Source organism: Mus pahari, chromosome 4 (assembly GCF_900095145.1).
Source record: "Mus pahari chromosome 4, PAHARI_EIJ_v1.1, whole genome shotgun sequence".
NCBI classification, from domain to species: Eukaryota; Metazoa; Chordata; class Mammalia; order Rodentia; family Muridae; genus Mus; species Mus pahari.
In genome coordinates this window covers 80,218,187-80,234,565 of record NC_034593.1, presented here as the reverse complement: position 1 = coordinate 80,234,565, position 16,379 = coordinate 80,218,187, and the positions used below count along the sequence as shown (strand labels likewise).

Sequence of the window (16,379 nt, the reverse complement as noted above, 5' to 3'; positions counted from 1 at the left end):
ACTGCCATAAACATTTGAACCAAAAATAGGAAGCTTCCATTAGGTTAGAAGCCCGAGGCAGCTGAGCAAATTTTCATCATCTTTGGATGCCGGGGCAGACTTGGGGAGGTTGGAAGGGCCCTTGCCTAGGTTTTTTTGTATTTCATATAGAGGCAGTGAGCCATCACTCCAGCAAATAAAGGTTGCCATGTCTCAAGCTTGGGGTGACTGATACTTTCTCCTGGCTACTGCTTGCTGCCCTGTCCTGCCCTCAAAACTGTGGCATGGAAATGGAAAAGCAGCCCCAGGACTCCCACACTTACTCAGCCCCTAGGCTGTGGGCTCCAAGCCAGGCAAAGTTACCTGGGTCAGAGATACAAATTCCTTGCTTTTCCTACTGCAGAGAAGAAATCTGCCCCTTTAAAGGCACGTAACTTTACAAGAAGCTTAAACTTAAATTTTTGTTAGAAAGGGGCTGATAAGGAAAATGGAGGATTGTCAAGAGCTGGTGTTACAGTCCCCAGAACCTGGCATTTTCCATCATAGCAAGTGGACATGAACCCATGCATGGTTTCTTTAAATAAGTTTATTAGAGCCAAACTATTTAAATAACTTTATTTGATTCATCCTTTGGTAGATGAGAAAAATACATTACAAAATACATTATACAGAGGACAGCTCACAGTACACGTTACTAAAAACACAATCTACATGCCAGCCCCGGCTGGTGTTAAGTTCGGAAGGAAGCCTTACAGGCTATGAGATAGATTTCAGTTCTATGGAATGACTTATTCCCCTTGTATCCTGTGTCTCAACCTCACCATGTATTAGCACCCCTAACCTGGTGGGTGTAGGCAGAATTAGAGCAGCATCAAGTAGGACTGGTGAACTCTCCATTCCCCTAAAGCAGCAAGACATCCAAATCCCTAGAGAGATGGGGAGTGGGGGCGGACGGCCAAACTCAAATGCCCATCTCAGAAGCCTTAGAAAGCATTCAGGCAACTGTCCCAGCTTCCTAAGCTCCAGGACTTTGCTTGGCTGTCCCTTGCCTCTGTCACTTCAGTCTTCCTCCAGTCTGCAGGCAGGTGGTCCCACAGCAGGCTCAAAGAGGGAGATGCAGGCTCCATGTACGGTGTGCAGTCGTCAGTCTCACAACAGCAGGTCCCACACGGGTAGCTCTGGCTCTGCAGACTTCTCCCTGCCCTGCAGTTCCTGGGGCTGAGCCGAGGTCCCACTACACAATGCAACCACATTGGGCTACTGTTTCCAGTAGACCCACAACTTGGGAATGGCTAGAAAGAATCCAAAGTTCAAGTCTTTTCTTAGATAATCTAATAAAGCAGATGAGGTGAGAGGACAGGAAGGCAGGGAACCAGTGAGTTACAGCCGCTCAGCAGGTTGCTTGGGATTAGAGGAAACCTCATGCATCCAGGAGCCAGGGCACCACCCCACTCAACTTAAAAGGAGTTCATGAAGCAGCTACTCAAGTCTCATCTTTTTCTTGGAAATTTCAAAAATGGAGATTAGTACAAAGAGGTACTAATAATCAGGATGTTTCTGGGCCTCTGCACGGCAGTTCAGCAAGCCAGACTGTTCCAGAGTTCAGGCACTGGTTGCTCCAGAGGCCTTCAGGAGAAATCTAGGGTCAGATCAGGCCGGGTGCTTCAGCTTGGCCTTTCTCTTGTGCTAGCAGCGAATTGCAGCCTCTCTGCAGCTTCTCCTTGCTACAGCTTCTCCTTGCTACCGAAGCATGGTGGGCCTGGCACCCCTCCCCCCACCCAGCAGTCAGGGGATGTGGGATTAAAAATAAAGATGAGTCAAGACCAGCATCTTCAAATTAACAAACTGTAATTGTTTTCCCAAAGATACATTTTTTTTCATACACATCCATCATACACTGTAACCAAAAAAAGCAGTGTACATGAAATAAGAGAAAATAAATTAAAAACCCATAGCATAGGTAAGGAGGCTCTGGTCTGGAGCACAGCTGAGCTCCCAGCAGTATAAGGAGGCGAGAGTTTCTTTATAAGAACGCCTGCTAGCAAGGGTTCCAGCGAGGTGGTTGGTCTGTAGTCAGTCTTGAGTACTTGAGACAGTTCAGTGTGTGTTGTGGGTTGTTTTTCCTTAGCGTTTAGAATAGCCATCATTGTCCTGCAATAGGCAGAGCTATCACGTCCAGGAAAAATGAGGGGGGGAAAACCAGAGGCAGCGTGAGATCCAAACACAGCATTCAAAGGTAATTGGTCCAGTGGTGCCTGGGGAGGAGGAGGGTGAGACTCCAGGGCTAGCCATCTTCCTTCGGGGGTGTGTACCAGCCTGCACAGACAGACAAACAAACAGAACACAAACCAGCACAGTGAGGGAGGAGCAGGCCCAGGCCAACCTCACCTGTCCCAACCCCTGAGGACACGTCCATGTTCCAGGAAAGCAGATGCTAGGAAGGCTACTGTGTAGGGGAGCGGAGGCTACTGTAAAGGAGGGAGACTGGTGAGCCCACCCAGGACAGGAACTAGATGAGCTTTGCAGAGGGTAACGCAGAGGGCAGTGCCTAGGCTACCAGAACCCCCACTGCTGGTCACTTCTTGGGAAGAAGAGCGACAGTACTCCAGACTTCTGGAGAACTGGGCAGACAATGGACCAGGAGACAGTAAGGCTCAGAAGCCAAGAAGGCTCCTGTACTTGACTGGAGCGGGGCCTGGCCTGGCCTGGGCCCAGCCTCACCGTTCTTTTCATGGATCTGCACCAAGGACTTGTAGGACTGCTGCGCTCTCGTCAGGCTATACTGAGACTGGGGAGAGAAAACCATCAGATCAGGTCATGGCCAGATGTAACCTACTGTCCCTCACCTGCAGGCTGTCACCCAGGGACCCAGCCGTCTCTGCCTGGGAAGACCTTGAGGATACAGCACACATGATATTCCTTCCCAGACCTGTGCCACCCCAACATCTGAGGACGCCCTTGGGGCCAATGCCCTCCCTCCATTGCAGGGGCCTTAACCTCTGACCCCAAAAGGCAGCGTTAGCTGGCTGGTGGCCTAAACTGTACTTGGCTCTCACAGTCCCAGGGTCCTTACTTTGTTGGCTCCAAACTGCACCCGTGCCTTCCCCTTCACCAGCGTGGCACTGATCTGCATGATGACGGACTCTATGGAGTAGGCACTGCTCCAGCCCTGGGGCACGGCAGGGACAAAGCAGGAAGTCAGGACACAGCTTCCTGAGACACCTTCAGCACCTTTCCAGGCAAGAGGCTGCCTTTACAGAAGGGTCCCTTTATTCCCAGTACAGTCACCACCTGTCCGTCTAGGTTGCTGGGTACAGGTTATGCCTAGTGCAATGAAAGGGCCATAGTATGGCTACGGTTTTTCCCCCACCCCATTAACCAATGGGGTTAAAGCTCAGCCAGCCCCACCCAGGCCAATGGCCAAGAGTGAAACAGGCTCACCTGCTTGGTGAGAAGTTCCATGCAGATGGCACCTCCACCCAGAACATACCTGCAGAAGAAGGGTTAGTCAGCTGTGCCTGGCCAGAGGTCCAGTCCCTTCCACACCTGCTGCACCACAACAGCCTATTCCCTTTGCCCAGCCACTCACCCTCCAGAGAGGACTGGAGACACAACCCTGACGAACGGTGGGTCAAAGGGAAAGTTATCCTGAGAGAGAGAGGCAGGTAACAGTTAGGGAAGGGAGGCCGGCATCCTCACAAGACTCGAGGCAGACAGGGAAGGCTCAGCCAGGCACAGAACACTGAAAACAGGCCATCTTACTTTAAAGGAGAAGTTAAGTAGGATGAAGTCTGCTCCTTCCTTCTCCTTTAGGATCTGAAGATCATTGTGCAAAGCGCTATCCTGGTCAACTCTACAAAGCAATGAGTCTGGGCTCAGCCTGCTAGGTGCTGACCAAGCAGCCTCCTGAGGGTTCCACTGCCCACACCTGCTCCTGGGATCCCACAACACACTGAAAGGGCCAGGACCTGCCCTAGGGCTCCACCAATCACTCCACTCATGTGGCTCCCTCAACCCTTCTCATCCCAGAGCTGCCACTCACTTGAGGAGTTTGACATTCCAGTCATAGAGACTGTCATTCACGAGTTCGACTGCATAGTTTCCTGAAAGGAGAGGAGGCACTGGCCTCAGTAAGATGGGTCTGGACCAAGGGGCAGATCCCTCCCTCCCTTAAGAAAAAGGCTCGAGCTGAGTGGTGGTGCAGCTTTTAATCCCAGCACTTGGGAGGTAGAGGCAGAGGTGGATCTCTGAGTTTGAGGTTAGCCTGGTCTACAGTGTGAGTTTTAAGATAGCCAGGGCTATATAGAGAAAGCATATCTCAGCAAAACAAAAACAAAATAAAACAAAACAAAAACCCCAAACCTCAAAACCACCACCATCACCACCACCACCACCAACAACAACAAAAACCCCTCAAAGGGTCCAGGTTTGTTCCTGGATAGGCACCAACCCAAGCTTTGAGGAGTTCTAATCCATGTCTGAAAAGTTTATAAGCATTTGTATGATCTTAGAAATTCTCAGGGGGCCCTTACCAGCATACTGTATCCTTTTAAAAATAATTACATTAATATGCTTATTACACGTGTATGGGTATGTGCCACCCATGAAGTAGAGGCTCTGTCATGTGGGACTGGAGACTTGGTGGCAAGTGCTTTTACCCTCCACTCCATCTTCATACTGTGTCCTTTTGGAGGGACCCCTGTGCAGCCCCTGTGCCAACTCACCGCCTTTGAAACTCTGTGATCGGTATATATCCCTGAGCTCCTTCATCAGCCGGTCAGTGGCCTGCACCGAGCCAGACACTGCACCCTGGGAAGGAGGGAAACACCATTATTCCTTAGTCTGGTGGGTAGACCTTAAGGCAGTCTGGCCTAGGAATAGGACTGGACAGATTCAATAGAGACGGCTCTCCATACTGATGGGCAGTGGCCTGCCACTCCCCAGCCAGTACCCAACAACCCTTTGCCTTGCCTCTCTACAAGGCACGTACATTTAAGTAATCTTGCCTCTGGTTCTTTTTAATTTTCTCTAGGATGGCCAGGTTTTCTTTTCCGATGCCATCATCTTCAGACTTCTTGCCCTCGGCTGGCTCCTCTTCTTTCATTTCATAGTGATCTAGGTCTTCTGTATCCTGAGGCAGGAGTGCAAAGGAAGGACACCACGAAAGTAGTGGACAGACTTTTCCTCAGTCCACTTGTCCCAGAGCCCCAAGCCCTCATGGTCTTAGCAGTAATTTCCCAGTTCTAGAAAACAGCTCAGCACTATTAAGGCAAGTTTGTTTTTAGTTTTTGGAAACAAAGTCTCACATAGCCCAGACTAGTCCTAAACTCATTATATAGCAAGGATAACCCCAGCCTTCCTGCTTCCACCTGTCCAGTGTTATGGATACAGGTGTGCACCTGGCTTGTATTTTAGACAGGGTCTTGCTGTGTAGCCTTTGCTGCCCTGAAACTCACCATGTAGACCAGGCTAGCTTCAAACTTGCAGGGATTATACTGCTTCAGACCCTGAGTACTGAATTAAAGGTCTATGTCAACACATCTGGCCTCCAAGGTAATTTTCTTTCCTTTCTAAATTCTTAAACCACAGCAGCAGAGCTACAAAGAGGACCGAGGAAGGGACTGCCTTCTTGTCCCTAGGGAAACCCTGCTCCAACTGTCCCTACAATTCCTCTGGCAGCAGAAAACTCCCTAATTTCTACATGAATGACTCTGGCTTGCAGTGGTGAAGTCAAAGTAAAAGCTTGCTTTACTAGGCTAGGCCAGATTCTCACCCAGGAGTCCTTAGGACCCAAGGCCTTACGGAGAAAACTCGGAGCCAGCTAGATGGCTCGGCGGCTTGCTGAGAAGGGTAATAACATGTGTTCTATCCCTGAAACCTACATGGTAGACAGAACTGACTCCTCAAAGTTGTCCTCACTTACAACACATTTAAAAAATGAGAAAAACACAAACTAGACCATAATCTTTTTTTTTTTTTTTTTTCCTTCCTACAAGAGCAGGACCAGAATTAGGTCCCTGGAAGCACTCATTGTCAAGATGGAAATAAGGTGGCCCAAAGCAAGAGATAGTACAACTTAACAATATAGTTAGCTCCTTATTGCCTGCTGCTCTGAGGGAACAAGCAGCTCGCTGAGCAGAGGCCACACTGTCAGGTGCTGCGGGCGTGGCAGAGGGCTGACCATCTCAAGGAAGGACTAGGTTTCAGGGATCATCTGCCCACTGCGGGTCTGAAGATCAGTACAAAGTCACAGAGTATGGGCCCGATGATAGGAAACAACATGATCAGAGACACCTTGTAACAAGACATCCTGTACTAGGGGTAACATACAACAGCTTACTTTATAAAGTTCTATCGTTATCTTCACTTATCATAGAAAAGCTGAGGTCCAGTGAATTTTCATTAATTTCACTAATAAATTTTATTAATTCTCCAGTCAAAGGAGACTTCACAGAAATAAGATCTATCTGGCTATGAAGCGTAACTATGATTTACATTCTACCTAAGCTTGGTTGGCACATGTCTGCAGTCCTAGCACTTAGGATGTAAAAGCAGTAGGATCGACTCAGGCCACCCTCGACTACACAAGTGAGTGTGAGGCCAGCCTGGCTTACACAAAAATAAATAAATAGGAACTAGGGAAATGGCTCAGCAGTTAAGAGGCTGCTCTTCTACAAAACTGGTTCCCAACACCCACACAGGGACTTACAACCACCTGTAATTCCAGTCCCGGGGGATCTGATGGCCTCCACAGGCACTGCACATATGTAGTGCATAGATATTCACACAGCAAAAACATCCATACATATAAAATTGAGAAAAACACAGTATCTATACTTTTTAAAGATTCTGTCAGGTGCATTATACACTATTTATTATCTGAAACTACCATGTGATACAGGTCACAATCATATTTTATAAATGAGAAAACTGTAGTCTAATGAGAATAAGTAAAAGTCCCCAACTAGGACAATCAGGATACAAACTAGGGTCTGTCACGATTCCTGAAGCCATCTGAGATGAAGTTTGCCCAGTATTTACTTGTTTTGACACACTGACAACTAAATGCTTCCAAAGAATGGATCTAGATGGTGATTTCCTTTACAGCAGGCCAGTCAGTCTTTATCCTATTGATTTTGTTTCTTTCCCCAGTTTGAAGCTGGAGCTATTAATATCTAATGACCCATACTGGTGACAAGTACTTCTGGCCAGTGCCATCTTGAGTAGTAAACCTACCTCAGGCATCTCTTCATCTTCATCTTCTGAAGACACTTCTTCCTGCGTGCACTGTAGTGGAGGAGGAGGCAAGGATGAAGATCAGACCCAGCGGGTTGCTAGGATGCAGCATCTGACCTACCCTCTGGCCCTGAAGGACTGGAAGCTGAGCACTGTCCCTAAAGATGCCAGTTCTGCCCCCGCCCCCACCCCAGTCAGATCTGCGTGGAAGCAAGAGCCCAAGGGAGGGTGACTCTGATACCCGCCAATTATTCTCTTCCTACCACATGCCAAGGGGGGGAGGTAGCTGTTTTGTCATCTGTTCTGCAGAGCCCAGCTTAACTCTCCTCAGAACCCTGCTCTCACTCACTCTTCTCTAGAACTAGTGCGTTTCTGCTCCTAGGCAAAGGGCCTGGGTTTCCAAAAGCTATCAGCTGCTACTGCTACGATAATAATAAAATTCCCTCCTCATCTCAACCCTCGGGATGCTGCCCCTGAGGCTGAGTTCCGACAGGACAGAAGCGGTGAGTAGTGCCCCATTTAGCTAGATTCCCATCTGGAGAAGAAAGCGGCTGAGAATCACATGTGTGTTTGGGAGCAGTGGGGGAGGGAAGGCGCTACTGCAGCTCCATTTCAATTATCAAGTATTTCTTAAGCACTGGGGTGACTGCCACAGCACCCAAAGCCCATTCCTCAGCTGCATACCTGCTCTGCTGGCAAGGGCTGATCCAGCATTTCCACGTCAGGATGCTGAGGGAGGTTGTAGAGTTTACACAGGTCAGAGATGATCCTCTTCAGATGCTGCAAGAGCTGGGGTGGGGAGACATCAAATATGTCTTTCCTACTACAATCTGGATAGCTGTATGGATGAGCTTTTAGCTTAGATCTCAAAATGGTGGCTGGTTCTCTACACTGGACAGACCTTGTGGTTATAGGAGTGACTTTCCCTAGCAGACCTACCCTGGAGCTGCTATAGGACTCTGCTCTCTGGCTTCAGTAGGCAACTCTCCTAAGTTAGAAGTCAGGTCCAAGGCATTCCACCTGGGGCACCACCCACTTTTCAAAACTAGTTGCCTCTCACAGGGTACTTTAGTTGCTGAAGCCTCTTCAGGAACACACACATTCCTCCCCACTGCCCCCCTCACCAAAGTGTTCCCTTTCTTTATGTCCACCAGCCTCTCCAAGACAGCAGCCAAGTTAGGGTCATCAGACTCCACCGACCAGATGGGGGGCACAGCAGGGTATGATTCCTGAGGGGGAAACAGGGAGAGTGGTCAATGAAAAACTTTACTAGAAACCAGTTTTTGCCTAGGCTTCCTTCTCTGAAGACTTCTGGTTCCTTCTTCCCACCACCATGCCCTACACTTGTAACTACTACCTCAGCTTCCCTAGAAAACTAGCCTGGAAGGACCATGCCCAAGAAGCAACCTGTGGACTCTCTTCCTCCCAGAGTATAAACCAGGGAAAGTTGATGACAGTGAAGAAAGCTCTGGCTCTACTGTCCTGCCTGCCTGCCACACTCCAGGTTCCCCCACACCAGGCCAGAGTCCTTCAGTGTTTCCAAACTCCACAATCAGGGGAGGGAATATCACCTCACAACAGTCACACTGATGAGAAAAATGCAGGCTTGTAGCCACCAGGGGAGAAGGAACTAAAATAAAATAGTCCCCAAAGCTAGTAGTAAGAGGGATCTGCAAGATCCCCCCCCCCCCCCCCCNNCCCCTCTAAGACCCATTCTCCCTACCGCTCCCTCAGGAACCTGCCCTAGTCCTGAGTCCAGGCATGGGCTGGGAGAACAGAGCCTACGCTACTGGCATTCCCAGCATTCCTGAGCCACCATGCCACAGGAGCCTGAACAGACTCCCCTCCTCTGCCCAAGGCAAGGGGGCCAGTGTAGGCCAAGTTTCTTTTAGAGGGGCCACGGGCACTTCAGCTGAGAACCCCCAAGGACAAAGACAGTAGATGGCCTCTGGCAACCAAAAGGGAGCAGCTGGAGGAGGCAAACCTACCCGAAAGTGAATCCACTTAGCAAAATCCAATCTCTGATGTTTCAACACATGCCAAGGAAGCCTTACCCACTTCTACTGAGGATCTTAGCGATGCCATAGCTCTAACCAGTGCTGCAGGAAAAACAGTACCAAAGATGCTAAAATCTTTACTCGACTGAGCCACCCCTGGTGGTCCTAGCTTGGTGAGGTAAGCCTCAGCTTGGATAGATGAGTCCCCATCAAAACTCAAGTATCTCATTATTACTCCACTCCCAAAGTTACCTCACCAAACCACGACCTGGTTTGGTGGCAGAAAGGGCTAGAAAACACCATGAAAAATGAATCGAAGCCACAAAATTCATGTCTGTCTTCCCCCCAACCCCAGGCAACTTCCATTTCCAGTGTGGATAGAGGTACTGCCCACTAGCTCTCTAGCTAGTTCCAGGAGGGAAAAGATCATTACAGTGGGCGTTATCCAACAACGTGAGCACTGTATCGCGTAGTACCAGCTGTTAGAAAAGTGCACCCAACAATTTCCTCAAGGGACACTAGGGAATAAAATAAGGCAGGACACATGGAAGGTGCCTCCTAACCAAGGATAGTTAGGATGGAACGATGCCTACTGGGGAGCGATGGCACTGCTGCCGCTCAAAACACACACACACATTTCTGTCACCACCAGAAAAAGGTGACAGTCACCTAGGATAAGCAGACATGACCCCAGGAGTGGGGAGGAAGTGGCAAATCTGCTACGAGCCAAGGCAAAAAGAGGAGTTAAAGGTTAGTTACACCAGAGTTAGTAAGAGGAGATCCAACGTGGGGTCAATGAACGGCACTATTCCTTGGTGAAATTCAGGGAGCAAAGAGGGGGTTTACGAGGCAGGGCGACTACAGGTTGGAACATCTAAGTGGAAAGAACTACTGAGAAGGGTCATTATGGAACCGGGCTGAGTAACAGGCTAGGTCCTTCCAGCAGAGGCCTGGAATCTTATTAGAGTTGGGGTTGGGGAGAGGAATGGGCCATTTCTAGGTGACATGGTAAAGTTGTGGAGGAGTAGGCAGAAGGAGCCAAAATCATAAAATCTGAGGTGTGGGTGGATTCATAGGAGGAGGTGGTTGAGGGGTCACATGTCCCGGTGTCCCTGGCTCTCAGGGGTCAACAGTAGAGACTGTGACTGCACCCCAGAACCTCAAGCTGAAGAAACAAGTGCAGCCTGGAGAGAAGGAGCCAAGCACCAAGAGGGGGCTCCGGCCTCCGGGTCCTTCGAGAGCAGGAGGTTGTATGGTGTGATTTCGAGCACCAGACAAGGGACCCCCAGCGTGGCGCAAGCGAGGTCCTCACCGTGATGTTGCAGTGGATGCGGACGGGGTCCCCCGGCACCGATCCCCGGGAGGGGAGATGGGGTCCGGGCGCAGCCCCGGCCCCGGCCCCTCCGGCTCCGGCCAGCAGGAACTCGCAGCTCAGCTCGTCCAGGCAGGCGCTGGCAATGCGGAAGCGCTCGTGGCCGCGGTGGAAGATGGACTCGAGCAGCTTCAGCTCCCGCCTCAGGCAGGGCCCTGGCCCCGGGCCCCCTCCCGGGCCGCCCCCGGCCCCCGGCGCCGCCCCCTGGACCCCCAGTTGCTGCCCCGGCCCCGGCTGCTGCTGCCCCTGCGGCTGCGGCTGCTGCATCCTCCGCTCCGCTCCGCTCCGGGGCCGGCGGGCCGGGAGCCTCCGGCCTCCGCTCCGGGCTCCGCCGCCGCCGCGGTCCGCACTTCCTGATCCCCCCTTCGCCAAGATGGCGCCGCCGCCACCTCCGGGACAGGCCCCCTCCGCTCGCCGGCCCACCCCCCCACGGCCGCCGGAAGCCGCGCGCCCCTCCCCCTCCGCGGCGGCCCCGCCTCCGGCCTCACGTGACCTCGGAGCTCCGGCCCCCGGCACGTGATCGGCGCGTCTTTCCCGCCCCCCGGCCCGCGCCTGTCACCCTCCACATGTGACCCTAGGCCCTCGCCTCGCTGCTCGAAGCGCTTCCGTGCGTGTACGTGCGTCGTGCGTGACCGTGCACCGGGGGGCCTTGGCCGGCGCTTCCCTGTCACATGGCCGGCGTCTCTCGTCACGTGGCCGGCGCCTGGGTTCCCAGGGGCTCCCCGCGCGGGACTCTGGCTTCCTGCTTGCGTCCCGCGGCCCCCGCGTGCGGCGGCTGGCCGCGGCCGTCCCGTATCCTCGTGGGGGTCGTCGGGCCGGGTCGCCGGCCTCCGCGTCTGCGGCGGGAAGGCGCCTTTCACGGCGGTCGGAGAAAGCGACTTGGATCTCCCTGTGGTTCCTCTACGGTGTGTGACCTTGGGTTATCTACGCTCCTGCCGAGCCTCAGTTTCCCCATCAGAACAATGGCTCTGTACAAGACGGGGAGGCCTCTTTAGCCTGTACCCAAAGACTCTGTGCAGGGATACTGAAGTGTCGAGTATGGTCGCTGATCACTTACGTCTGAGGGGACAGGTGGTGCGGCTTCCTCCACAGAATCACTGGACTTCGTTACGTGTGAGTGTAAGCCAGGGGTTGGACAGACGACACCCGTGCCTCCCTGCTATTCATCCTCCCACCTCGTCGCACTGATCCTGAATGGGACATGAAGTTTGCGGCAGTACCTCGTCGTTACCACTAGGTGGCACTATCACAAAGGACAACGGAGGGTCCTGAAACCCAGAACTGCAAAGGGCAGGTGCCAGGCTGTTGTCAGGCCTGATGGGTTTGGGACCAATTCACCCTGTGAACCATTGGCCCTTCCATCGTCACCACCTCAGTTTTTTGGAAGCTGACTGGACCTTGGTGCTGGGCTACTGATTCACTCAGTGAATTTAGCAGAAAGCTTTAATTGGTCAAGTTTAACTCCGGATGCTTAAAGAAATTCCTGTGCTTTGAGCCTGAGGGGTGGGGCTGGCTTTCTAATGACCGGAGCAGCCTGAACATTTAGCTGCGTACCGTCTTTGTGCCTATGTCCACAAGCTGGAAGCATAAAATACTAGGGTAAGCCAGTCCTAGGAGAACAGGGTTGTTAGTCCTACCTGGATAACTTAATAAACTCCTGTCTCGGCCAAATAATTAATAAATAAGGGCTGGGAGTGTGGTAGAATGCTTGCCTAGCAAGTAGAAGCTCCGAATTTGATACCCTCCCCCATCATCACACACAAAAAAAGTCTATAATTTATTAAGCATTCCCCAAGCCAGGAATATTTAGCAAATATTTCTAATCCTTAACACCATTGCAAGGTGAGCTCTTTAACCTATATTTTACAGATCAAGGTTAGGATCTATAGCTACTGAGCAGAACTTCTAGGTCTGTCTCCATGTCCTCTACCCTGTTCTGTCTGCTTGCCTGCTTCCTTTATTGTTATTGTCAGGGTCTTGCTATATAGTTCAGGCTGGCTTGAATCTTATTCTCTTGTCTTAGTTTCCCAGTGCTTAACTTATGGCACATATGCACCACCTTGCTCAACTACCCTATTCTACTAGCCCCACACACTTCCTTTTAGAACTTTTCACAGATCACATGACCTTTAGCCCTTACCCAAGGAATTGGAATTTGAGGTCCTCCTCACTCAGCCTTCAAGTACTGAGATTACATGTGCACACACCAGGCCTGACGAGCTTTATATAAAAGCTGTATGAGTATTCAGTTTGCATGTACACATGTACATGTGTGCCTGGTGCCCACAGCCAGAAGAGGGCATTAGGTCCCCTGGAACTGGAGGTAAAGATGGTTTCTAGAACATATATGGGTGCTTGGAACTGAAACCCGACCCTCTGCAAGAGCAAGAAGAGTTCTCATCCACTGAGCCGTCCCCACCCATAGACAAGTTTTAAATGTATGCATTTACTTATTGTCCTGAAGACTGAGCCCAGGGCCTCATCCGTGCTAGGCTTTGTCATTGAACTACATCCCATGTGGAGTTTTTTTTGGAAGAAGTCATGACAATATTGCAGATTGGTAAGCCACACCTCCACCTCCCAGAGAAACCCAGAAGTCAAGGTCAGTGGGGCATTGTGCCTTCTGTTGCTACTTCCTTCAGCATCTCAGCTCTTTCGGTTGCTGCTAAGCTTCATGTGAAATCACACCTAAAATAATTGGGCATGAGTGGGGTCACCATCTGAACTGGAAATGAAGTGGATATATTTATTTAGTGAATGCAGAGGCAAGCGATTAAATACGACCTACCCTCATGGAATTCATATTAAGGAAAAACAAAACTACAAAACAAACTGCCTTGTTAAATGTGGGAAATGAACAAATATTTACTGAGCACCTACTGTGTATGATACACTGAAGAAACAACATTGAATGAAACAGATTCATTCAGTCCTTATTTTCTCAACCTAACAGGAAATCAGACACTTGGGCCAGTCAGATGCCACACAAGCTTAGTGTCTTGAGTTTAATCTTAGGTACCCAAAGTAGAAGAGCATAGGCTCCAAAAAGCTGTCCTCTTATCTCCACACACCACGCCATGGCCTTTGCCCTGCCCCTAACAATGAATAAAAACTAAGAAAAGCAGACATTAATGCACAGACACACACTCAGGCACTGACTTTTAGTTGTAGTAAGTGCCTCAGCGGAGACTAGTGATCTGGAAAGGAGTTCTGAGGAAATGACACTGATTTCTGAAGAGTGAGTAGCACAGTAGGAGCAAGAGCTGACAAGTCTCAGGTTACAGAGTGTGAGAACACCAGGAAAGGCTACCAACTCAATTCAAATGACAATTAGATTTATTAAAACTGCAAGTAGGTGACAGCCTTAAAGCCTCATCAAAGGCATGCTGCCAACAAGGGGTTAAGAGAAGGATTATTTTGAAGGTGGACACGACAATTATCTTGCTTCTGTGGAACTTGTAACTGTAAGAAAATGCCTAACTTCCCTCAGCTATGTGAGGCACTGTCTCTTTCCCCTTGTTCACAGCTCTAAAGGGGATACCTCTGAAAAAAGTGATAAACGGGTTTACAGAAGCCAGGCAGGCTGTTAATCATCTCACAGCAGTTACGCCATTCTGTGGAGGGTGGGGTTTGCTAGGTGTTCATCTTTTAGAACTTTAGGGCAGAGCTCTACCAGTGGGTATCAAAGAAGTACCTGGTACAGAATGTAGTTTCCTTAGTCATCACAATGGCACACAGGGTTTTAAGGAAAGATGTATCAAACTGAAGGAACAGAAGAAGAATTGGTCTAGAATAGAGGAGAATGATGTAGGTAGGGCAGGCAAAGACCAGATCTTGGAGCATTTAGGGATTTGAGCTTATTGTAAGAACTGGAAGATCGAAAGGTCAACAGAGCCTTAATCTGTGGAAGCAATATCAGTAGCAGCACTAACAGAGCTGAGCTGTGTGGGAAACCAAGATTTGGTTGTGAAGTGGAAGGAGGTTAGGAAGAAAGGCATAAATTCTAGGACAAAGGAGGGGATCCAGCACTCGGGATGCTGAGACGGAAAGATCATGAATTTGATGCCAGCCTAAGCTACACAGACCCTGTCTTAAAAAAAAAGAAAAGAAAAGAAAAGAGAAATAGGATTGTAGGGTTATCTCAGTGGCAGAGTATAAACTTTTAATTTTTTCTAATGTCTCCTTTTCTTACAAACAGTAACCAGTTCTTTTAACTTCTTGCCAGCCCTGTAGTCCCCGAGTGGTGCACTGTAAGAGCTGTCAGAGCGTCAGCCCTTCTTTCCGGCTTGCAGCTGCCGTGTCATACCACCACAAGAGTTTTCAAAAATGACAGTAGCACAACACCTCCTCACCTGCTGTCATGAGCATTACCACAGGAGCTGTCCACGGTGATGGTGCCTTCTTCCTACCTCAGCCTGTGGCCATCATGAAATAACATTAAAGGAAGGAGTTACTGCAGGAGCTGTCCACAGTGGGCACCCTCGCAGACCGCCCCAAGCAGCTTAGCAGTGATGGGAATGTCTTCCCATCTGAACCCACAGGCCCAATGCGTGGGGCGGGAGGGGGGAAGGGGGTGGGAAAAAACCCCACCAATTGCTGATCTTCACAAGCTTAGGACTTGAAATCCCACCAATCTTCACATTGGAAATCTGCCCCGAAAAGTTCTACCCCCTGAGAAATCCTATGTAAGCCCTGCCCTTTGTTCAATGTCTGCTTTGTTCAATGTCATTTCCAGAAGCCACCCCTGGATTTGTTCTTTCTCCTCCTGGATTCATCTCTCCAATCTCTTTCATGAGATTTGCTGCCTGGTATGACTCTTATAAGCCGAGAAGCAATGAAGAGAAGGGAAGAATTAAAGCAGGGGAGGGGCTCAGGTTCCTGATCTCTTCAGCTTGGCTGGGGATGCCCTTCCCTGGGAGCTGCAGTGTCTCTGCTGAGAAGGCTTCCAGAATCTCAGAGATCTTCCTGGACTCCCGTGTCTCGGGATGCCCTGCCCTTGGGACACTGCCCCACCTCAGAGCTGTGAAGATCCTGGGCTTCAGAGTCCCGGGCTACCCTTCCACTGAGCCTCCTCCTGCTTTAATAACTCAGCCCCTTCAAAGGTTTCTCCCAGCCCGTCCTCCCTCAGTTCACCAACAGTATGCTTGAAGAATCCCTTCTCTCAGTTTTCTCAGTACTGGCAACTTCAAACTATAGCAACTGTTCTAGCCTATCTGCTCAGCTCAGCTTCTCCTGGCTCAGCTGTCACCAACTGTCTTCTGTCTTCTCTTCTTACTCTGTTAGCCAAATTCACTTTTAGCTCCTTTCTCTTCTCCCTCTGCTAGTCCTGTGTGCTTTCTCAGCCTCAGTTGGCTTTTTTTTTTTTTTTTTTAATCTCCTGTTCCTAGAAATCGAAGAGACAACTAACACTGAAAATCACAGGGTCCGGCAGTTCTAACAGCTAAGAATTCTTAAAAGGCCAGTTGACTAGCAACTGAGGATCCTTTAAAGGCCCAGGCTCACAAGATAAATCACTACAACAGAGGGCTTGCTGAGCATGTACAATAAATAATACAGTCCAAGAATACTTACCCAGATGGAAAGAGACTTAGTGAATGAAGGATGATCACAAAGGTATAACACACTTGGAGCCTCTTTGCAAAATGTCTAAAATGTATGTTTTATGTGTATATCTGTATGCCCAAAATATGACAGCTGAGCAGTGGTGGTGCACGCCTTTAATCCCAGCACTCGGGAGGCAGAGGCAGGCGGATTTCTGAGTTCGAGGCCAGCCTGGTCTACAAAGTGAGTTCCAG

General features: G+C 50.0%; 1 protein-coding gene across 1 annotated transcript; it reads right to left on the bottom strand.

Moving 5' to 3' along the window:
* Positions 1–577: 577 nt before the first annotated feature.
* Ube2q1 (ubiquitin conjugating enzyme E2 Q1) lies at positions 578–10,974 on the bottom strand. The gene is made up of 13 exons (XM_021195931.2): positions 10,525–10,974; positions 8,340–8,444; positions 7,900–8,004; positions 7,216–7,266; positions 4,970–5,110; positions 4,704–4,788; positions 4,022–4,082; positions 3,742–3,832; positions 3,569–3,627; positions 3,421–3,469; positions 3,053–3,148; positions 2,701–2,767; positions 578–2,295 (listed from the first exon to the last, which is right to left on the bottom strand). The coding sequence occupies exons 1-13, from the start codon at positions 10,849–10,851 to the stop codon at positions 2,264–2,266; spliced, it is 1,269 nt and encodes a 422-aa protein (XP_021051590.1). The 5' UTR covers positions 10,852–10,974; the 3' UTR covers positions 578–2,263.
* Positions 10,975–16,379: the final 5,405 nt, after the last annotated feature.

Excerpts from the sequence above, each read along its gene's own strand:
- Ube2q1 (XM_021195931.2), bottom strand. The coding sequence starts at position 10,851 with ATGCAGCAGCCGCAGCCGCAGGGGCAGCAGCAGCCGGGGCCGGGGCAG. Across the intron at positions 8,005-8,339 it reads TAAAGAAAGGGAACACTTTG|CTCTTGCAGCATCTGAAGAG; the intron begins GTGAGGGGGGCA and ends TCCCCACCCCAG. Across the intron at positions 2,768-3,052 it reads TGCAGTTTGGAGCCAACAAA|TCTCAGTATAGCCTGACGAG; the intron begins GTAAGGACCCTG and ends TTCTCTCCCCAG.